Below are 24,783 nucleotides of genomic sequence, written 5' to 3'. Positions count from 1 at the left end.
TGGGAAAGATTGAGGCCAAGAGGAGAAGGGGGTGACAGAGGACACGATGATTGGATGGTGTCACTGACTCAATGGACATGAGTTTGAGTAAACTGGAGACAGTGAAGGACAGGGAAAACTGGTGTGCTGGAATCCATGGGGTTGCAGAGTCATAACAACTAAACTATAAAAGGCCCATGTGCAGCAATGAAGAGCCAGTGCAGTTATAAATAAGTTAATTAATTAAAATTTATTAAAAAAAAAGAAAGGCAACCAGATATGAAGTCAAAATTACATTTTCCTGCATTGAACTTGCATGGATTGTGTTGCTTTTCTGGGTCATGGTTTATTTAGCTGTAAAATGGATAGTAAATCCTACCTCAAAGAACTAAGGGACTCTAAGACTTACTGACAGTCTAGATGTTTGGAAGCTTTGCTGATTATAAAGTAGATGGGATATGCTTGAAAAAATTCTACCAAATGTTGTCTCTTGGCACTCGGAAACTTGCTGCATAAAACTACAGCTGCCCTGTAAAATAATAGACTTTTCTCTCCCCACCTCCCAACCCCCAGAATCTATTAGGGACCCAGATCCTTCCTTCCTTGGGTAACACTTAGTCATGTTCGACTTTTGCAACCCCATGAACCGTAGCCCACCAGGCTCCTCTGTCTATAGGATTTCCCAGGCAAGAATACTGTAGTGGGTTGCCATTTCCTTCTTCAGGGGATCTTCCTGACCCAGGGATTGAACCTGGGTCTCCTGCATTGCAGGCAAATTCATTACCATCCAATCAGAAATTTGGACAACTATGCCTGTAGTCACAGTTGCTGATCTTTGAGGCAATCAAGATGCTTTTTTTCTCTTCATTTTCATATATCTTTCTAAATTCAAACAGAGCTATAAATTCCTAGAAAAAGCTAGATAGAGGGTAGACAGGAGAGCACAAGAAGTTTAAACAGAAATCTCCAAAGTAAAATTTTATAGGCAGAAAAGAAAATTCCTGGCAGCAATGCATGACAGAAATTTGGTGTACTGTGTTGATCCAGAGAATCAGAAAATAAGGCACTCATTAATACAGAACTATGTAAGGTGGGAGTGTACTAGACACCAAAATCTGTGCTCAAATACTTGTTCCTCAGTTTTCTGAGAAAAAAATACTCAGTTATAATGTAAACAGACAGAAAATAGGGCCATGGGCAATCTATGTATTATCTCTTAATAGGCCACCTCTCAAAATACCTGCCATGCTTTTGAGGATGAGTACATAGAAAATACCTAACATTCGGACTTTGAAAAAATACTGCAAAAATAACTGAAGACTCACAATACCCAGAAGTAGAGGAAGAGTCCAGCTCTGAAGATGAGCTATTGTAGGATAAAGAAAAAAACTTTAGAAAGACTTCCGGCAGCTTCGGCAGCTTCAGTCATATGCAGGAAAGACATGGTCTCCATGAAACATGAGATAGGATGGAGCAAAAAGGGTTCTGATCATTAAAAAATTACTAGAAAATGGAAGAAATCAATAACAATAAAAAATATGGCAAGGACAGCAACACTAAAAGTGACTTGAAAAGCAAACCCACTGAATAAAGAACTTGAATGGCCTATCTGTACAGCTACTCAACCACATTATGTTCAGGGGGCTGCAGAATCAATTATTAATAAAGAGCTACCTTATCCCTGAAAGATAAGCAAAAAGGTAGAAAGTCAGGTAATACCAAATGGTGGTTAGTATGTGAAGAAATGAGAACCCTGGTGCTCTGTCACTGGGACTGTGGACGATATGGCCCTTTTACCAGAAATTAGTGAAACTGAATTTTCAGGTACCCTCTAATAAAAGATAAAATAAGATGGTCTTTCAGAATGCAGAGGAGAAGGACCAAGATGTGAAATCATAGAAAAAATACTACAGATATAGATTTGGGGAATAAAAGACAACACATAGATAATCAAGTATGCTAGTGGAGAGGCAAGAATATATATGAATATTAATATAATATAAATATAATGAATATATAGCATTATATATTATATATAAATGCTACATTTATATAATGTGTTTATACTTATGTATATATGTATGTACATACACATATATATATGTTTTTTAGTTAAAAGACTTGCGCATATAGACTGAAGTCCTCCCTGTGTTCCAGATAAAATCAAGAGTGCCACATCCACATCTATTTAGGCAAATTTTTTTAAATTCTAAGAATAAAGAAAAAAACCCTTCAGGCATCCAAACAGAGAAAGTCAGTTACCTGTAAATGAATAACAGTCAAACTATCCTCAGATTTCTCCTCTGCACCACTTTGTAGGTTCAAAGCAGAAAAATGGTAGCCCAAGAATTTTATATCCAGATATATTCTACCGTGCGTCAAAGCAACAGAGGGTCATCCTCAGCAAATTTTCAACCCCTCACCCTTCTTCAGAATGTGAAAAGATATCTAACAGTTTAAGACAAAAAGCAAGATTAATATATCCAGAATGGAGAAGAATGGAGAAGTCTGAATACCAAAGGGAACAAAAAGAAACATTTTTTAAAAAAAAGACTGCCAGCAAGACAATGAATGCAATGTCAAGTATTTATTGCAGCAATAAGCATGTATTTTAAAATCCATTCATGTCATTTCAAGAAATATACTTAAAAACAATCTTAATGGAATACAAATAAAAAGAGAATCAGAGCTATGACAGGTAAATGCAAACAAAAAATAAAGGGTTTCAATATTAATATCAAGATATTAATTCAGTATTAATATTCAGCAAGATATTATATGAAACAAACAGCAATAAATGACAAACAGGGTTATTTTATTTTGATAAATATTTTAATCCTCAAATCATTCATTGATTATCTGGTAAGTACCTGCTGTTTGCACTAGGGAAAGGTATATATATACATTGCTGAAAAATAACGATGTAATTGTAATGAGCAGTTATCTTCAAAACATAAAATCAAAATGTAAAAAGCAAAACATTTGAGTAACGTGGAGAAATTGTCAGAGACAATAGAAAAAACTCAACATACCTCTCAGTCTTTGATAGGTCAAGTAGACAAAAATACAAAGCATATGTTAATAAGATAATTGGTTAGTTGGGTTATATCTCTTATGCACCAAAATTTGATAAAGAATTTTATAGCTTACAACTAGAGACTGCATCTATTTTTCTGGCTACCATGGAACTTTCACAAAAATTGATTATATAATAAGCCACCAAAAAAATATCTCAATAAATTCCAAAAGCAGACACTGTATACACCAAATTCTCAAAACAATGCGATAAAACTAAAAATGATAATGAAACTGGAAAATAAATTTAAAAGTACTCTCTGAAATAATCCTTGGTAGGGATTAACTTGAAACCTCAATCATAGTCTGTTTAGAAATGGACTTGGCTATGTGAAATGAGGCAGGAGATTGGATCTTTGAATGGGGTCCTGATGCTGACAGGCCACGTGTTGCAGAAACTGGGTGACTGTGCTGGAGGAGGAAAGCCTGGCACACAGGCAGCAGAGGACAGCCATCAGAGGAAGAAAGAACACAGGTGTTAGAGTCCATTAGCCCTGCATTCGAATTCTGTTTCTACCTCTTACTAACTTTGATGGGTATATCGATGTCTTTCCATTTCAAGACCTCAGTCTGCTTATTCAAAACTAGGGCTGTTGAGCTGTATCAGTGATTCTCAACCTTCATTGGGCTCCATAATCACCTTGGGAAGTTTTTAAATAATACTGATACCTGGGCTCTATGCCCAGAGATTCTGATTCACTTGGTTTGGAGTGGGACCAAGTCATCAGTATTTAAAAAAATCTCCTCATGTGATTCCAGTCTGTAGCCAGAGTAGGGAGAGAACCCCAGAACTAGAGGATTTCTCAGGTTCCTTCAGTTCCGAAGTTCAGCAGTGCTACCCAGCGCCTGCAGCCTTTGCCGATAGAAGAAAGTTTTAGGAGGCTAAAGCTAGAAGAACAGTGATGCAAAGCAATCTAATCAAAGTGTGCATTATCTCAAATGGTGCAGAAAATGTCAGTGCCAGTTAATATTTTGCACCCAACATGATTTAGACCCGGGGCATATATTGTACTCCAAGCCCATTGTAAACACAATGGGCCATTTATTCACTGAACAGTAACCACTGTAATTACCTACAGGGCAAACATATGAGGTTGTTCAAGCAACAATTAATTGTGGACCTGGAACTAATGGGACAATAACAGCAAAGTATCAACCAGAGTGTGATTCAGAAATCACATCAGAAAACCAATATTTTCCAAATTGTATTAGATAAGCATTTTTGGTGATGCAATTGTACATATACCATCCCAGGTCCTGAAATAGTGTCTCCCTGATTTTTTAATAGCTCCTTCTTACACTGACCATAGGAAACTGAAAATGTTGTTTTAATCTTGAGAAAAGAATCACAGATACTGGGTCTGAGCAGACTGTAGACAGCTTCTATTTCTTACATCGCTATGGGACCTAAGTATCACCTTCAGGCAGATGTGCTCACTTTGTTTGGTTGTAAGATCCTTGTTGTAAATCTGATGGCAGCCATGGATCCTCTTTTCAGAAAAATGTGTGTGTCTGCATGCATATGCATGCCCCACAGGTGTTTTCATACAGGTTTTCAGGAGTTCTCAGACACTGTGAAGCCCTTCTGTGTTTTTTCTGGGCCACGGGCTAGCCTCCATTTGCACACTTCCAGACACAGGGATCTCACTGCTTCTGTCAGCAGGCCTGCCCTTGCTGGACAACTCTGGATGTGAGTGTCCTCACTGTGTCCAGCTGGGATTTCCTCTCTCTGGGTAATCCCTATTGGGGCTTACTCTACCCCCCAATTTTTTTAACAGTTGATCTATCCTTGACCTCAGCCAAGCTTGGGATGATGTCCTGTCTCTGTGGGGATCTTGGAAATTGGTTTCTATAGGTGCTCTCTAGCTCCGGTGACAGCTGATGGGTTATTGTGTGTTCATCTCCAACAAGTGGGACCTGTTGAGGCTGCCAAGTGAACCGAGGAGATCCGAGGACCCTAGGTAATGGCAATCTACTGCCTGAGCCAGGTCACCAAAGGGACAAGATTGCCCCTGCCCTGCTCTGCTGAAGTCTTGGGGGGAAGAAGTGCTTCCTCGGGTCACAGGAAAAGCAGCAAAGCAACTTCAACTGGGGGCTGGGGGTGCCAGGATGTTTCTTCCCAAGATGCTGAAGTTGGACTCTGAGCATATTGAATCTAGAGCTGCTGGAATAGCAAACGTTGGGGGAGAAAGCTGGTGGCAGCAAAGAGAGATCTTGCTTCAGCCCTGCCCTCTCTGGATCAAAGATGTAAATGAAACAAAAGAAGGAAAGAAATACTACTTTTTAAAAATAGTATTGGGAATTCCCTGGTGGTCCAGTGGTTAGGACTCCCCACTTTCACTACTGAGGGCATGAGTTCAATCCTGGTCAGGGAACTAAGATCCTGAAAGTTGTGCAGCATGGCCAAAAATAAAACAATATTTAGGTATGCTGAGCACAAAGTTTAGTAAATGAAGCATACTGAAGAAGGTTAAACTAAACCAAGTAGCGTTAACAAGTGATGCGCACACATAACCATGGCAGTGGTCACAAAATTCTGGAGCTGCCGGTACCCATCAACAACAAAAAAACTATACAAGAGTTTATTAAATACTTGCTAAGGAAAGTTATGACCAACCTAGATAGCATATTCAAAAGCAGAGACATTACTTTGCCAACAAAGGTCCGTCTAGTCAAGGCTATGGTTTTTCCAGTGGTCATGTATGGATGTGAGAGTTGGACTGTGAAGAAGGCTGAGCGCCGAAGAATGGATGCTTTTGAACTGTGGTGTTGGAGAAGGCTCTTGAGAGTCCCTTGGACTGCAAGGAGATCCAACCAGTCCATTCTGAAGGAGATCAGCCCTGGGATTTCTTTGGAAGGAATGATGCTAAAGCTGAAACTCCAGTACTTTGGCCACCTCATGCGAAGAGTTGACTCATTGGAAAAGACTCTGATGCTGGGAGGGATTGGGGGCAGGAGGAGAAGGAGACGACAGAGGATGAGATGGCTGGATGGCATCACTGACTCGACGGACATGAGTTTGAGTGAACTCTGGGAGTTGGTGATGGACAGGGAGGCCTGGCGTGCTGTGATTCATGGGGTCGCAAAGAGTCAGACACAACTGAGCGACTGAACTGAACTGAACTGAGACACATGAAAAACAAAATGATTTGTCAGGGGCTACGGGATCGTATAAAGCCTAACCATCAGTTGGGTCAGCGCTCATCACATGCGGGTACCGAATCTTCCTCCTCCCTCACCAGGCCACGACCTGGGAGGACAGACAGGGGAGGATGACAGACAGACTAGAAGGCACCATGGAGGGATTCTCATACAATCTCAGATTGAGAAAAAATTTTCTAAATATGACATAAAGCCTGAAAACAGGAAAAAAATTAATAAACGCAGCCACACACATACACAAACACCTCTGTATGGCAAAAGACATCATGAGAAACATCAAAAGAAAAGATATAGACTGAGGGTGAATTAGCCACTTATATCACAAAGGGCTAATCTCCTTACTTCTGCTAACCAGTAAGATCACTTCTGCTAACCAGTAAGGGAAAGACTCAAAGTCCAATTGGAAAACAAGCAAAGGATGTGAATACTTTCCAGAAAGATACTGCAAATTGTTCTTCAACATCAGAGAGATCCTCAACCTCACTCTTAATAAGGTAAATGCAAATCAGAACTACAAGAAGATACCATTTTTCCACCATCACACTGCAAAGATCAAAACATTTGATAACCACCTTCTGTGGATGAGGCTGAGGGGAAGAGAAAGCAGAGATCAGAAGAAATGTTATAGCAGAGGTGACATTTATGCTGGGCCCTGTAGAACAGATAATTAAAATCCAATTTAGCAACTCACAGGTACTTAAAAGAAAAAGAAGGACTAATAAAGGGAAAGATGGACAGATTTGACTGCTGACTGTAAATTAGAATATACACACACGAAATGTAAAAGCAAACAAGCTGGGGTGTTTGCAGCACCTGTAATAGCTTGAGTTTGAATGCTGTATGTATAACAGTCTTCATTAAATTTGATAAGGAAAGCATTAGAATACCACTCAAAAAATAAACAAGAGACATGAAAAAGCAATTCCTAAAATAGGACTTATGACTAGTAATCAGCCACATAGAAAAAGGTTCAACATAATGTATAACCAATGAATGCAATATGATTCCAGTTTTTCAGTAATAAATCATTAATAAATTAGATAGAAAGATGTTTTATTTCTGTTGACAAGAATGTGGTAAGATTGATCCTCTGTAGTTATACCTGGCTAGTGGGTGTGCAAATTGATGCAATCCTTTTTGGAAATAAGTATGAAGTCTTTATTTTTAAAATTAATTTCTTTATTTTAATTGAAGGATAATTACTTTAGAATATTGTGCTGGTTTTTGCCATGCATCGACTTGAATCAGCCACAGGTATACATGTGTGCCCCTCATCCTGAAACCCCCTCCCACTTCCCTCCCTACGCTATCCCTCTGGGTTGTCCCAGCACACTGGCTTTGGGTGCCCTGCTTCATGTAACGAACGTGCACTGGTTATGTATTTTACATATGGTAATATACATGTTTCAGTGCTATTCTCTCAAATCATCCCATGTCTTTAAAAGCTCACATTCCTTCTCTGGGAAATTTCACATCCTAGACTCTACCCTATGGAAAAAGCCTGAAATATAGGGGAAAAATGCTAAGCACAAAGGTGCTTGTAGAATAGGATAATCATGACAAATTAGAAATAGTCTAAATGTCCCCAAATTAAACACAATGTAGTACATTACAGTATGTTCAGATGCTAGAATATTATGGAACTATTAAAAAGTTTACATGATAAAATGTTTGCAAGAAGTTTTAACAGGATGGTTAAATGCTTTTAAGACAATATTTAATGAGGGAATAAACAAACAGTTCAAGTGCGTATACAGAATGATCTCAAGAATCTTTTTTTAGTTCATCGCCATGCACGGAGAAAGGATCTGAAGGAGGCAGACGACAACATTAACGAAGTTTCTTTCTCCTTATTTTACATTTTTAAAAGCCTCTTCAATTGTAACAAGTTATTTTTGCAGTAAGAAGGTTAAAAGTATTTTGCCTGTGTGTTTGTACCTCAAGTGAGAACTAAAGACCTCTGTTCCCTTAGGAAAGATCCTGAGCCCACAGCTATGAGGTTCCCCCCAGTAAAATGCTGTCTCTTTTGTGTTTTTCAGCTCTCCTTTGCTGCCACCACGCCTGTTCTAGCAGATAAGAAGAAATACCCTTACTTCTTTCGGACGGTCCCATCAGATAACGCGGTGAATCCAGCCATCCTGAAGTTGCTGAAGCACTACCAGTGGAGACGGGTGGGCACGCTGACCCAGGATGTGCAGCGCTTCTCAGAGGTACACGCCGCTGGGAGGCGCCCCTCACCCACCTCCAGGCAAGGGGCGAGACAGCTCCATCAGGCTGGGCACTGTTCCGGGCCTTGGAGCTGCCGAGGTATTCAACTGTGCGTGGGGCTGGTGAAGACCTCCAACTCACACAGCTCAGGAGTGGAACCTTCCCTTCCATTGTGCCTTTTGGCTAAATCATGTGGCTTATTCCCTCACCCACCCTGTAGACGTGTTGTTCTTGCTGCCGACCCTAGTGATGATCTAAAATCATGGGGTGCCACCAAGAGTGTTTCTCCTGTGAGGAGAATTTGGGGAGAAGCCGGCTTGGAATGAAGATTACCAAAGTCACTGTGGATTGGGTGGTTTTTTTTTTAGTTTTTGTTTGTTTTAATGATTTACAAATATACATCAATACTTGGTGTTCTGAGGCTTGCTGTTGTTGCAAGGAAAAGAGAAGTTAAATTACATATAGTAAAAAAAAAAAAAAGAAAGAAAAGGGCTGCTTTACCCAATTCCTCTAAATCCATTTTCTTTTCTAAGTCAAGTCCGGCTTTCTGTGTAATGTTCATCTGCCCAGACCTTCTTCAGTACCTTTAAACCTAATGTCCTCATACTAGGTAGATATTTTGCATTTTTCACTTTACAACAGATCTTTGAGATCTTGATTGACTTCGTTCTTATTAATGGGCCATGATGTTCTTGTCGGGTGCATAGATGGTAAATTAGTGAATGTTTACAGCTTTTTGATATCACAGCCAACACCTTTCCACCTAGGTGTGCATCTTCAACGATAGATTTCTAGAAGTAGAATTTCTGGGACATTTAAAACGTTGAGATAAACTGACCTCCAGAAAGCCTGTTCTAATTTCTAGTTCCTCCAACCGCTTTGAAAATTTCCACACGTTTTTACAAGCAGTGGATATTAGCAAATCTTTTAAAAAGCTTTCTCCACTCAGCTGAGTGCAGAATGGTTTCTTACTTTTTTCCCTCATCTCTTTATAGTCCCTACTTTCCAGTCTTCTCCTGTGTGTGCTCTTGGTCCTTGGAGCTTCCCCACAAGATGATACAGTCCAGGTTTGCTTAGGAGCCCAAGATAAAGAAAGAGAAACAACTGTGAGCAGATCCTCAGGGAAATGTGTGAGGTGGGTGAGCAGGCAGACCTCTGTGAGAGTAGTTGGGGAGGACACGCCCCTTCTGCCAGTGGCGGGGTGGGGTGAGGGAGGTGGAGCAGAGCAGCGCTGGGAACCACCAGACCCGATTTCCACGCCAGCTCTGCACTTGCCTTTCCGAGGCTCTGCCCCATTTTTCCCTGGGAAGGAGAGGCCACTCCATGGGAGAGACCACTCCGTGCATTAGCTGTGCGACCTTGGCCAAGTCACCTCACTTCTCTGAGCTGCAGCTTCCGCCCCTATAAAATGGCGACAATAACCCTTCCCAAGCCCATCCTGCAGACCTCCTGCCAAAATCAGATGAGTCATGAATTTCAAAGAGCTTTGCAAGCTATACAGTTTATGTGCCGAGAGGGATATTTTCAGAGGTGCTTGAAAAGCAGAAGTAGTCTGTAGTCATTCAAACAAGGCCAGCTTTTCCCTGACAAGAAGGGTCCTCAGCTTCCCACCTCTGTTTCCCAGTCCCCAGGCAGAGGCACAAAGAGAACTTGACCTCCAGTGGGAGTGACTCACTGCCAAACACTGAAGAGGCTGTTGCTGGAAGCTTGCCCTTTATACAGCAGCCACGAATGTTCTGGAATGAGTGTGAAGCAGATTAATGGTGAGGGTGCGCAGGGCCAGTCCTGTGGCCCCATCCACGTGGACTCTGCTGACACTTGGAGGGACCTGCTTTTTTGCAATGGAGTCTTTGGCTGACTTAGCCTGATGGGCTCTTAGAGACACCTCCTCCAACCTCCTTATTGTACAGAAGGGGAGACTGAGGCCCAGAGAGAGGAATGAACAAAGTTCAGGGCTTCAAAGCACCTCTGAAGTCATGAAAGATTGTTGACAGAGAAGTCAGGACTGAATCCCAGAATCTAGACTCCAGGTCCAGACAGTCCATTGTTCCTTCTTTCCATCCCTAACTACCTGTAGTCACATGAGAACTACCTTTGTGTAGAGAGGTTTGAAAAACCCCAATCTTTGGTTTAAAGAGGATACGTGATCAGCCCCAAGCTTTATAGATTGCCAAACAGCCAGTTGCCCTTTAGGGAGAGGTTATGGTTCCCATTTTACAGATGAGGAAACTGAGGCTCACAGAGGGCAGGTGCCTTCTTGCCCCAGGGCACTTGCTGGTAAAGAGCCCAGCTGAGGCTGGAAGCCTGACAGACTGTTGGTCAGTGTTTCTCCATTTCTCTGTCCTCACTGGGGTCAGGAAATGTCAGTTTGGTACCACATCTCTGTCCCTGCACAGCTGTGTTAGAGCCTTCAGCCAGGTTTCAGGGCATCTCAGTGGGAAGCCTCTTTTTTAAGGACAGGATGTTGCTTGGTGGTATTGCTGGCAAGAACCCCTTTCGATTTTAATCTCTCAGCCCAGCTGACTCCTCTCTGTGCCCAAGGGCTTTGGCATCCCTCTCCCGATGTCTGGCTGCATCACTGGAGTGCAGGCCCTGGAAACTTGCCAGGGGCTAACAGCTTTTCGTGAGTGCAGAGGAAACTGGATTCCTTTTATGAAACTGGTCGATCAGCAGCATCAAGCACTTCTGTTCCGGACTGGTGCACTGGAAGGAATGTCAAATGAAAGCAATCCCAAAGTTAGAGGGGAATGGGGGAAAACCTTAATTAAAACCTTAATCTTCTGAAAGGGGTAGAGGGCTGAGGGTTATCCTACCTTGGAACCAGCTGCTCCTTGGAGCCCCCGTCCATAAGATTCAAAACCAGTGTGCAGTAACCCAGAGCTGCTCAGGCCTTGGATCAGATATGCTGATCTCGGGGCCCCACTTTGCCAAGCAATGGCTGTGTGACCCCAGGCAGTTCACTTCACCTTGTTGGCTCAAGTGTACCTGATCTAAAGCTGCTGCCAGGACAATCAGGGGTCCATGGGGAACCAGTGGCCAGAAAGATGGCGCTTGCTTCAGCTCTACCCTCTCTGGGTCAAAGACTTATATCAGAGGAGAGAAGGAAAGACTTGGTACCAGAAGATCTCTAAGCCCAGATCTACCAAGCAAAAGCTTTGCGGCCCCAGGCAATTCACTACGCCTCAGTGAGATCCAGTTTCCCATGTGTAAAGTAGAGATATTTATCCCCACCTCACAGGCACTGGGAGATGAGAGGGTTAGATGAAAAAACATAAATGAAAAACTTCTGCATAGTTGGAGTTCATTAAATGGACATTCTCGCCTCCACTGGTACTTGGGACAAGCCCTAGGAATGCATATCCATTCACTCAAAAAATACAGATGTGGCCTACCATGTGCCAACGTCTATGAAGGCACAGAACCTGGGGCATGGAGGGCCAGGGAGGAGTGGACATGGCTTCAAGGTCAGTAAGTGTCAGGCCTCCTTCTTTGAGTTCTCAACTCTGGTTGCTCATCAGAATCACCAGGTGGAAGACAAAGGTAAAAGTGGTGATAAAGAGAGTACTGCTGAGAGGGTGGTCCATGGGACCCGGGATGGGGAGCAGTGGACAGGCAGTGGCCTGTGGGCCTGAAGAAAGTGCAGCTCTGGAAGTCTCGGAAAAGCTTGAGAGTGTAGAGATGAAGGAGCTAGAAGAATGGGAGACTGTGGCAGAGCTGGGGGGAGGGATGTAGGGATTGGGGGGTCCAAGCCCTGGTGATGAATGAACAGCTAAAGCTGAGTGGAGGTAGAGGTCACTAGGATTAGGGGCAAGGAAATGAGAGACCAGGGTGCTAAGTGGTGTCTATGTGTACACTGAAGGCATAGGATAGAGGCAAGGATGAGGTGGAAATGAAGGTAGTGAGCAGGGGTGGCTGAGGACCAGCAGATAGCCAGAGGGTTATTTGAGCCTATTCTCCCAGCTCCTGGTCCTGTGGTCTACCAAACCATCTTCACTAAGTTATTCTTTGGATTCCTGATCCCATGATGCTAAACTAACCAGCTTAGTACCATTGAACAGACCACTCAGTCTCTCTTGGCCTCAGTTTCCCCTCCGTAAGATAAGGGAGTTGGGTCGATTGACCTCTAAGAGCTCTCCTAGCTCAAGAAATTTGTGGTGAAGGTTCAGGGTCATTGCCCCTGATCCTGCCACTCCCAGGGGTATGACCATGAGAATTACTGAGTTTCTATGCGCCTTAGTTTCTTCCTCTTAAAAATGGGGATAATAATGGTAACTAACTCTAAGGATGCTTGTGATTACATGTGTTCTGAAAGTTGAAGTGCTAAGAGGCGTGCCTGACTCATAATAAGCACCATGCAAGGGGTGGCAGTTATTTTTATTGTCATCTAGAATCTGGTTCCTTAACCCATGGCTGGCCGCCGTTCAGCAGCCCAGACATACGGCGGGGTCTAGTGCCTGCCACTAGCACCGCTCCTTTCTCCTCTGCTCCCTCCAGGCAGGCTCGAAGACTCCTTGCCTAGTCGCTGGCTTAGTGATCTCGGCGCTTCTGGGGCTGACCTTTCCATATCAGAGCCTCCCTCAAGAGCTGGGACCCACCAAAGCCCTTGATCTGTCCAAGACCAAAAGGGCACCATCTGCAGAGCTTCCTCTTCAAAGCACCTGCCCTTTCAGCCCTCCATGGCCCTTGGAGCCCTTCCTTGCTTGCCAAGTCACCATCTGCCCCAACCAAAGGGGTCTCTGGTCACCTTCTCTAAAGTTGCCACTTACATGGCTCGGAGGACATGCCCACACTGGAGGGTAGGGGACCCTGTGCTTGTTTCTCGTCTAGGAGCCAACCTTAGTAGAATCGTCAGCCTTCCCTGCTGCTCTGAGTAGGGATGAGCTCCTTGGGGTGGCCACGGAAACCGTTACATACCCTGAGGCCTCCTTGTCTGTCTCACCTCCGGCACTCTCCACTTTGGTCCAGCCTCACCTTCTGGCTTCTCTCTGCAGATTGTCCTCTCCCATACCTGGCTCAACTTTCCTCCCCAGACTGGGTCAGGTGTGTGTCTCTGTGCTCCCCTCCCCTCGACCTTCTCTCTCTACCAGCTGTGTGCAGGGCAAAGAAATACCCGACCTGCTTCTTTGTCAGTCACCCACTGCTCCTGAACTGGAAGGCCCCTGTGGACAAGAGCCTTTCTGTCCCCTAACCCTGGAGCATATGTGTTCAGTAAGGATTTCAGTAAGTCAGTTTCTGCCCACTAGGCCAGATTCTTAGAGGCCAAGGCAGTGATTTCTTTTTTGGGGTCCGTAGTCTGCTTGCAACTAGGATGGTGAGATGGGGGTGAGGGGCTGTAGGGAAGTGTCAGTCCCTGTTGTGAGTCACAGGGGCCGTCGGGGAGAGGGGAGGCACCCACAAAGATGGGAAGCCACATTCCCACAGAGCTCAGCTCAGGTCATTCTGACATCTGTTAACTGACTTTTGTTTGGATGTGGCATTGTTTGTTGGTGGAAGATTCTTCTAGAGATCTCAGTGGAAGGTTCTGGGCCAGCCACTGGAAGCAGCCGTGACCTGGGACCTGCTCTATGGTTCTTCTGGGTGGTGTCAGAGGTGGACATTGGGAACGAGCTCACTGTAGTTTGTGTCTGAGTTGTGTTTTTGGCTCTCTGGAATGTTCGTTCTGAGTTGTCATTACTTCAGTATCCGCTCGTACCAGGATCAGGTCATCCCATCCCCTAAAGCAGTTCTTGCGGTGTGGTCCTTGACCAGCAGCATTGGCAATGGGAACTTGTTCCCAGCAAATCTGAGGATTCCACCCCAGGCCCCCTGAATCAGACCTTTGGGAGTGGGGCTCAGCATACTGGAGTTAGAGAATCCCGGTATTAGAAGAATGGGAAGCTTTCAACTGAGGCCTCTGTGCTTTGAGGCCCGCTTTATCAGAAAGTAGGGCCAGACTCAGCTCTGGTCTTTGTCCTTGGCGTTCCTCTAGGTTGCAGGGTCACCCACAGACCTGCAGATCTTCTATTATTAGGAGGCCGGACAGGACTCCTGACAGATCAGATTCTGACCCTGATGGTTCTACTCTATGCCTCAACTTCTATTTGAAGAACTTGCTCATGCTTTTAGGACATTTTCCTGTCCAGAGGTGGCTGCAGTGGCTGAGCCTAAAAGACAGGCCTCTGAGGGGAATGCCTTGTTTGGGCTTAGAGCTCCACCTTTGGAAGGATGGCCCACACCCTCCCTTCTCCTCTCCCCAGGGAGGGGATGGCAAATGCTTCCTCCTGACACTCCCCAGCAGGTCTGCAAAGCCAAGCACCCTCCCACCTCACACACCCCAGCTCTTAGAAGAAAGGAGCTGCCCTGGACCCTGCTCAGAGAGGATGGGTGCTTGCCTGGGGGGCCAGGGTGAGTGCCACACCCGCTGCTCACCAGGGCTGTGATATTAGATAACTATATCTCCACCCAGGCAGTGTGGACCCTGGAACACACGAGTGAGTGAGGGCCCAGAGGAGTTCCTGGAGGTCTCCGGAGGGGGAGGGAGGGCGAGTCCTGGTCATCCACTTAACAGCTCTGAACAGGGATACTTGCTGGGGGGTCCTGCACAGTCCCTGGGCCAGGTTCTCAGAGCATGATTGCAGCCCCGTGAAGCAGCCGCTGCTCCAGAACTGCTGGATAGGAGAATGTATTTAAGTTATGACATCATCTACTGCCATTTGTGGGGTACCTACCATATGCAGGTGATGACGTTTAGTCGCCCAGCATGGTCCATCTCCATTTGGTAGAACAGACTCACTCAGGAGGGATGAAGTCACTTTGCCAAGGCTTCACCAAGCAGGGGCAGGTGTAGGTGTGAACCCAGGTTTTTGCCTCTCCTTGTGGAGAGAAGGAGACATGGGCCTGGGCCAGTATCCCCCTCCCATCCCACCCAACACCCACCTCAGGAGCAAGGAGGTAGGTGTCCAGAACAGGCAATCCATGTCTCAAGCAGGGCTCCTCACAGTCCCCTGGGATTTTGCCATGAGATTCTGCGTGTACGTCTTATGATCTTCCCAGACCCCAAATCCCAGTGACATCCCGCCACATCGGCTCCTAGCAAGTGTCCCAGGGGAATTTGTCACAACCTTGGGTGCGCTTGGCTAACAAAGTAGTGCGTCTTGTCATGTGTGGGTCCCCAAAGCTCTTCTGGCAATTCTGGCTGTGGTTCCCCCACCTCCAAGGCCCATCTGCCTGGCTTCGGTAGTGCCAGGGTATGTGAGTGAAGAAGTGGAGTTAGAAGGTGTAGGGAACCTTCGTGAAAAGAAGGTAGTTAGGGCTGGACAGTTCAGTATGTAGGGCAAGAAGGGGCGAATGGGCTGAGCGAAAGATGGTGAAGGCCCCACAAGCCTCCATGTTTGGACTTCACCTGTCAGCAGTAGGAGCAGGGAGACAAGGAAGGTTTCAGATCAGGGGTGAGAGACGGTTAGCAATCTTGAGAGCTGATTGGGACGAGCAGACTAGAGTCTGGGAAACCAGCCAGAAGGTTACTGCAGGGACTCAAAAGAAAAATAATGAGACTGTAGTCACTTTCTTACATAAAACCTTCAAGTTCTGTTTGTTATTAGTTTTTGCTTGTTTTAAAATACTCATATGATGTTTTCTAACCATGATATTGATATGTACTCAATGCAGAAAACTTGGAAAACACAGAACAAAAAAGGATAAGTAAAAATTGGCCATAACTACCCACCGAAAGGTCAGTGTTAACATCTATAAGGCATATGTCTTTAACATTTTTTTCCATACGCGAGTGAACTCGCATGAACAAATACATGCTCTGACTATAGAAATGGCTTCCATAATCTTGCAACCCAGTGGGAACATATTCCCCAGCCAGCAGATATTCTCCACCACTGTGACTTGTAATGGCCTGGCAGCTCTGGGCCTGGCGACCCCGTGAAATGTCCTTGTTTTTGCCACAGCCTGATGTGTTTGGGGCTGCTCTTCTCCAGTCTTCTTTATCCTTTGATCTGTTCCCTTCCTGTCTTCCAATATAGTTCTGCAAATGGTCTATCCATTGGTGGTCTTCTTAGTCATTTTCCAGAACGTTTAGAGATTTTTAAAAATCTTTGACATTTTGAGGAATCTGGGATGGTACAGGAAGTGTTCTCTGTTGCTGATTTTTTATTTTTTTTTCCTGATAGCTGGTGAAAAAAATTCTACCCTATGGATATACCATAATTACTCAAGGGAGCTCCCATCACTAAACATGGAGATAGATACTTGCCAATTTTTCCTGATTACAAACAACAATGCAGTAAATCCATACTTGTATTTTTGTGTGAACATCTCTGATTACTTTTCAAGGATAAATTCCTAGAAATAATGTGTGCACATTTTACAACCTTTTGTACATGTTGCCAAATTGTCCTCCAGAAAGATCATACCAATTTAGTTTCAGAGCAGTATATGAGAGTACTCATTGCCAACATGGTATATTATTCTTTTTTGATCCTTGGCAATTGCTATTTTAATTTGCATTTCTTTGATTACTACTAAGACGGAATTTCTTTTTTACTAGGAATCGTTCTCATTTCTGTTTCTCCTTTTGTAAATTGGCTGTTAATGTTATTGGCACATATTCCTGCTGGAGTCTTTCTTACTGATTTATAAGTGTTCTTTATAAAGTAAGGATATCAACTCTTTGTCACAGTTGTTACAAGTATCCCATCATGTTTCAAGTGACATTCAATTTTGGTTTTTTATGTTATTTGATAATATTAAAAATTTTAATATTTACTATAGTCAAGTTTAGGAAGACTGTTTGTCCTCACTTTTAAGTTTACTTTGTCTTGCTCTTTCCAACCCCCAAATTTCCATAAATTCACCTTCATTTTCTTCTTTTCTTCTAATTGGCCCAGAATTTCTGCATGTGGCCTGAGATCAAACTTTTCTTTTTTCTGCCCCCATAGTCATTCAGTAATTCTCCAGCGTTTAATGAATCCATCTTTTCCTGACCCATTTAAAATGCCTATGCTAAATATTATCTTTGGAAAATAACATACTGCTTTTTGCATATAATTTCCAGTTCTATATAATATAAATATAATATAAGCCACATATGTGATTTTAAATTTTCTAGTTGTTGTTCAATCACTAAGTCATGTCCGACTCTTTGAGACCCCATGGACTACGGCACGCCAGGCTCCTTTGTCCTCCACTGTCTCCTGGAGTTTGCTCAAATTCATGTCCATTAAGCTGGTGATGCTATTAATATCTAACCATTTTATCTTCTGCTGCCCCCTTCTCCTTCTGCCTTCGGTCTTTCCCAGAATCAGGATCTTTTCCAGTGAGTCAGCTCTTCACATCAGGTGGCTGAAGTATTAGAGCTTCAGCTTTAGCATTAGTCCTTCGAGTGGATACTCAGGGTTGACTTACTTTAGGTTTGACTGGTTTGATCTCCTTGCAGTCCAAGGGACTCTCAAGAGTATTCTCCAGCACCACAATTTAAAAGCATCATTTCTTTGGTGCTCACCCTTCTTTAAGGACCAACTCTCACATTCATACATGATTACTGGAAAAGCCATAGCTTTGACTATACAGGGCTTTTTTGGCAAAATAATGTCTCTGCTTTTTAATATGCTGTCTTGGTTTGTCATAGTTTTCCTTCCAGGGAGCATGTGTCTTTTAATTTCATGGCTTCAGTCACTCTCCACAGTGATTTTGGAGCCCAAGAAAATAAAATTTTCTAGTAGCCACATTTTAAAAAGAAAAAAGAAATCAGAAAAATTAATTTTAATAGTACATTTTATTTAATGCTGTATACCCCAGACACTATCATTTGAACATGTGGCACTAGCCACTTCAAATGCAGAGGAACCACATGTGGCTAATGGCCACCTATTAAACAGTGTGCCTTTAGACTGTTTATGCATTTTTAAAATTTTGTTCCCTTGATCTAACTATCTATTCTGGAATTGGCATCTCAGTGTTTTGAATATTCTTTCTTTGATATACTTTTATGTATAGTCTTGCCTTCTTTTTCACAGTTGTCTCTATTTTTACCCATTAATTTTTGTAAGAGTCTAAAAATGCCATTGGTGTGTTTATTTGAATTTCAGTAAATCCAGAATTAATTTAGGAGACATTTGACATCTTTATAATACTGAGTCTATGTATTCATGAATAACCATCTCTTCACTCAAAGCGTTTTAGGTCCTCAGTAAAGCTTTGTCATTTTCTTCATACAGATATTTTTTATTTTATGTTAGGTTTATTTTCAAGTATTCTATATTTATTATTGCTTTTGGGAATGATATCTAATTTTCTTGACATTTTAAAAAATGGTTCTTGCTAGAATATAGCAAAGCTGTCGATCATGTATTTACATCTCTTGAGTGCCTATATTGAATTTTTATTACTTCTGGTAGTTTTTCCTCTCTTAATTTGCGTGAGTTTTTAGATAGACAACAATACTATCTGGAGCAAGAGAAAATTTGCTTTCTGTTTTCCAAGGTTACACTACTTTTATCTTCATAATTTTTCATTGAGGATGTAGTGTATAATGGTTAGAACAGAGAAACTTTCTGGATTCCAATTCTGACTCAGCCACTTATCAACTTTGTGACCTTGGGCAAATCATGTAACTTTTCCATGTTCCTGATAATGGGAATGTACTCATATTACCTCAGATATTGTGAATATTAAAATATATTAATGCATATAGAGCACTTAGGTCTTAGAACAGTGCCCAAAAGAGCACCCAATATATTATGGCTATTATTATTGTTACTATCTTTGCTTTATTCACTAAATATTCTAGTATTACTTTTAAAATGGTGATAATAGTGAATATTCTTGTCTCGTTCTTGACTGCAGTGAGAATGCTGTTTGTAAGGTATGATGTCTGTTAGAAGGACAGATATTCTCATCATTTTAAGGGATGCTCTATTTTTATTTATTCAGTGTTTAAGCCAAGATATGCATGCTGAAAAAATCAGATGTATTTTTAGAATCTGTATAAAAACGTACATGGTTTTTTCTCTTTGCTCTATTAGTGTGGCAGATTGCAGTCATAAGTTTCCTCGTGTTCATTCTGAAATGTGTCATTCATTTAAAGCCTCTTTATTGAGTACCTAGCACACATTGAGCACTGTTTTAGGCACTGTGGGCATATCAGTGGATGAAGCAATATCCCTGCCCTCAAGGAGCTTGCATTCTGGTTGGGGAGACACATGATTTTTAAAAAATATAGTTAAGCCAATAAATATATGGTATATCAGATAATGGTAAGTGTTAGGGAGAAAACTGATCTAGGGTAAGAGGAATAGAATATGCCATGGGAGGTGGGATGAGGTCAAGGACAGCTTCAAAGATAAGGTGGCATTTGAGTAAATATGTGCAGGCAGTGAGGGGCAAGTCTTAGGATGTCTGGGAAAACAGGCTTCCAGACTGAGAGAATAGCATGTGCAAAGGTCCTGACATGGGAGTGAATCTGATGGTGCTGGAACCACATCATGGAGGCCATTATGGCTGGAACAGAATGAGTGAGGGGAAGGTGGAGCAGTTTTTAGAGGGAAGGGGAGTTGATGGGCTTCTAGCCCTTACAAGACATTAGTGAGGACTTCAGCTTTTGAGTCAGTTGACAAGCTGCTGCTGCTGCTGCTGCTAAGTCTCTTCAGTCATGTCTGACTCTGTGTGACCCCATAGACGGCAGCCTGCCAGGCTCCGCCATCCCTGGGATTCTCCAGGCAAGAACACTGGAGTGGGTTGCCATTTCCTTCTCCAATGCATGAAAGTGAAAAGTGAAAGTGAAGCTGCTCAGTCGTGTGCAACTCCTAGCGACCCCATGGACTGCAGTCTACCAGGCTCCTCCGTCCATGGGATTTTCCAGGCAAGAGTACTGGAGTGGGTTGCCATTGCCTTCTCCAGTTGAGAAGCTACTAGAGAGTATTTGGGGTTTTATTTTTATTGAGAAGCAATTCACATAACATGTTGCTGCTGCTAAGTGGCCTCAGTTGTGTCCGACTCTTTGCGACCCTATGGACTATAGCCCACCAGGCTTCTCTGTCCATGGAATTCTCCAGGCAAGAATACTGGAGTGGGTTGCCATTTCCTTCCCCAGGGGAGCTTCCTGACCCAGGGATCGAACCTAGGTCTCTGACGTCTTACCTGCATTGTCAGGTGGGTTCTTTATGGCTAGTACCACCTGGGAAGCCCCTCACAAAATGAGTGAGGAGGAAATGGAGCAGTTTTTAGGGGGAGGAGAGTTGAGGGGGGATTCTGGCCCTTACAAGATATTAATGAGGATATATCACATAAGATAAAATCTACCATTTTAACCATTTTGTATTATACCAGTAAATAGTTTTGGTATATACACAGGACATTTTCCTCCCTTCAAAAAGAAATTTTATTTCCATTAGCAGTAACTCATTTACTGTAGCAGTAACTTACTCCTTCCAGCCCCTGGCAACAACAAATCTACTTTCTGTACCTATGAAAAGTGAAAGTGTTAGTCACTCAGTCCTGTCTGACTCTTTCTGACCCCCTGGACTGTAGCCCACCAGGCTCCTCTGTCCATGGAATTCTTCAGGCAACAATACTGGAGTGGGTTGCTATTTCTCTATTTCCTTCCCAGAGAATCTTCCCGACCAAGGGACTGAACCCAGGTCTCCTGCATTGCAGGCAGACTCTTTACCAAATGAGCCATCAGGGAAGCCAAAATACTGGTTTGTATCTATGGATTTGCCTATAATAGATTTTTCATATAAATGGAACCATGAGGATGTGAGGTAGGGGAAATAGGTAAAAGTGACCTAAAGGTATAAACTTCCAATTATAAGATAAATGAGTTCTGGGGATGTAATATACAGCATGGTAGCTGTAGTTAACAATAATGTTTTGTATATTTGAAAGTTACTAAAGAGAATAGGGCTTCCCTGGTGGCTCAGTGGTAAAAAAAAAAAAAACCTGTCCACCAATGCAGGAGATGTGGGTTCAATCCCTGGGTCGGGAAGATCCACTAGAAAAGGAAATGGCAACCCACTCCAGTATTCTTGCCTAGGAAATCCCATGGACAGAGGAACCTGGTGGGCTACAGTGCATGGGGTCACAGAAGAGTCAGACATGACTTAACGACTCAACAACAACAAAGAGAATTCAGTTCAGTTCAGTCACTCAGTCATGTCCGACTCTTTGCAACCCCATGAACTGCAGCACTCCAGGCCTCCCTGTCCATCACCAACTCCCGGAGGCCACCCAAACCCATGTCCATTGAGTCGATGATGCCATCCAACCATCTCATCCTCTGTTGTCCCCTTCTCCTCCCGCCCTCAATCTTTCCCAGCATCAGGGTCTTTTCAAATGAGTCAGCTCTTCGCATCAGATGGCCAAAGTATTGGAGTTTCAGCTTCAACATCAGTCCTTCCAATGAACACCCAGGACTGATCTCCTTTAGCATGGACTGGTTGGATCTCCTTGCAGTCCAAGGGACTCTCAAAAGTCTTCTCCAACACCACGGTTCAAAAGCATCAATTCTTCGGTGCTCATCTTTCCTTATAGTCCAACTCTCAACAAAGAGAATAGACCTTAAAAATTCTCATCACACAAAAAAATTAACTGTGTGACATGATGGATATTAAGAAGAGTGTCAAGAATACACAAAAGAACTATACAAAAAAGATCTTCATGACCCAGATAACCACAATGGTGTGGTCACTCACCTAGAGCCAGACATCTTGGAGTGTGAAGTTAAGTGGGCCTTAAGAAACATCACTACGGACAAAGCTAGTGGAGGTGATGGAATTCCAGCTGAGCTATTTCAAATCCTAAAAGATGATGCTGTGAAAGTGCTGCACTCAAAATGCTAGCAAATTTTGAAAACTCAGCAGTGGCCATAGGACTGGAAAAGGTCAATTTTCATTCCAGTCCCATAGAAGGGCAATGCCAAAGAATTTTCAAACTACTGCACAATTGCATTCATCTCACACGCTAGTAAAGTAAAGCTCAAAATTCTCCAAGTCAGGCTTCAGGAATACTTGAACTGTGAACTTCCAGATGTTCAAGCTGGTTTTAGAAAAGGCAGAAGAACCAGAGATCACATTGCCAACATCCGCTGGATCATGGAAAAAGCAAGAGAGTCCCAGAAAAACATCTATTTCTGCTTTATTGACTATGCCAAAGCCTTTGACTGTGTGGATCACAATAAACTGGAAAATTCTGAAAGAGATGGGAATACCAGACCACCTGACCTGCCTCTTGAGAAACGTGCATGCAGGTCAGGAAGCAACAGTTAGAGTTGGACATGGAACAACAGACTGGTTCCAAATAGGAAAAGGAGTACATCAAGGCTGTATATTGTCACCCTTATTTAACTTATATGCAGAGTACATCATGAGAAACCTAGGCTGGATGAAGCACAAGCTGGAATCAAGATTGCCGAGAGAAATATCAATAACCTCAGATATTCAGATGACACCACCCTTATGGCAGAAAGCAAAGAGGAACTAAAGAGTCTCTTGATGAAGGTAAAAGAGGAATGAAAAAGCTGGCTTAAAACTCAACGTTCAAAAAAATGAAGATCATGGCATCCAGTCCCATCACTTCATGGCCAATAGATGGAGGTACAATGGAAACAGTGACAGACTTTATTTTCTTGGGCTCTAAAATCACTGCAGATGATGACTGCTGCTATGAAATTAAAAGACGCCTACTCCTTGGAAGAAAAGCTATGACCAAACTAGACATCATATTAAAAAAGCAGAGACATTAAGTGCCAACAAAGGTCCATCTAGTCAAAGCTATGGTTTTTCCAGTAGTCATGTATGGATTTAAGAGTTGGATCATAAAGAAAGCTGAGTGCTGAAGAATTGGTGCTTTTAAACTGTGGTGGTGGAGAAGACTCTTGAGAGTCTCTTAGACTGCAAGGAGATCCAACCAGTCAATCCTAAAGGAAATCAACCCTGAATATTCATTGGAAGAACTGATGCTGAAGTTGAAGCTCCAATACTTTGGCTACCTGATGCGAAAAGCCAACTCATTTGAAAAGACCCTGATGCTGGGAAAGATCGAAGGCTGTAGGAGAAGAGAATGACAGAGGACGAGATGGTTGGATGACATCACCGACTCGATAGACATAAGTTTGAGCAAGCTCTGGGAGAACAGGGAAGAACAGTTGAAAAGCAGGGAATGCTGGCATGCTGCAGTCCATGGGGTCACAAAGAGTTGGACATAACAGAGCAACAGAACAACAACAGCAATGATGGATACTAGCTTACTTTGATATTCAGGCTTCCCAGGTTGTGGAGTGTTAAAGAATCCTCTTGCCAATGCAGGTGATACAAGAGTTGAGGGTCTAGTCCCTGGATTGGGAAGATCCCCTAGATTAGGAAATGGCAACCCACTCCAGTATTCTTGCCTGAGAAGTTCCATGGACAAAGGAGCCTAGTGGGCTCCTATGTATGGGTCTAGGTATGGGTTGCAAAGAGTTGGACATGACTGAGCACACACACACTGTGATAGTCATCATACAATATATACATATATGAAGTTATTATATTATATGCCTTAAATTTATATTATATGGTATGTCAAGTGTGTGTCAATAAAACTAAGAAAAAAGAGGACCATAAAATACATGGCATTTTGTGTCTGGCTTTTTTGTATATCTTCTTTGAATAAATGCCTATTCAAATCCTTTGTCTAGTTTTTAACTGGATTATTGTCTTTTTGCTATTGAACGTTAGTTCTTTATATATTCTGGATACCAGACCTTTATCAGATGTTTAATTTGCAAATATTTTCTCCTATTCTGTGGGTTGTCATTGTACTTTCTTAATGGCATCCTTTGCACAAAAACCTTTAATTTGGTGAAGTCTAGTTTATTTGTTTGGTTTTTTTGGTTGCTGTTATTTGTGCTTTTGGTGTCATATTTAAGAAGCCATTGTTTAATACAAGATCATGAAGACTTAAACCTATGCTTCCTGTTAAGAGTTTTATAGTTTTAGCTCTTTCATTTAGATCTTTTTGCATTTTGAGTTCATTTTTATATACAGTGTGAGGTAAGGGTCTTTGGTATGAAGCCGTCCAGTTGTCCAAGCACCATCTGTTGAAAAGACTGTTATTTCTCCATTAAATGGTCTTGGCATCCTTGTTGAAAATTAGTTGACCATAGTGGCATGGATTTATTTCTGGACCACTTTAGAACTTGTTTTAGAAAAGAAGGGGATGATCTGATTTACATTTTAAAAGGATCACCCTGGCTGCTGAATATAAGGTGGTAGCTTGGAACTAGATAATGAAAACCAACTGGATCCTGGATATTTCTTTTACAGTAGAGCTGGCAAAGTAGATTTCTTGATGGAATATATGCGCAATGTGAAAAATAATGAGTCATCAAGGACA

At 42.8% G+C, this 24,783-nt stretch overlaps 1 protein-coding gene across 1 annotated transcript in view; it reads left to right on the top strand.

Moving 5' to 3' along the window:
• The window catches only part of GABBR2 (gamma-aminobutyric acid type B receptor subunit 2), a 255,169-nt gene that overhangs the window by 23,678 nt on the left and 206,708 nt on the right, over positions 1–24,783 (top strand). Inside the window, exon 3 of the mRNA XM_070374928.1 lies at positions 8,256–8,426. Within this exon, the coding sequence (XP_070231029.1) occupies positions 8,256–8,426 (171 nt within the window). The remainder of the gene's footprint in view (positions 1–8,255; positions 8,427–24,783) is intronic.

This window comes from Bos mutus, chromosome 8 (genome assembly GCF_027580195.1).
Source record: "Bos mutus isolate GX-2022 chromosome 8, NWIPB_WYAK_1.1, whole genome shotgun sequence".
NCBI lineage: Eukaryota > Metazoa > Chordata > Mammalia > Artiodactyla > Bovidae > Bos > Bos mutus.
Note: the sequence above shows the minus strand (reverse complement) of the source record. Positions and strands in the feature narration are given on the sequence as shown.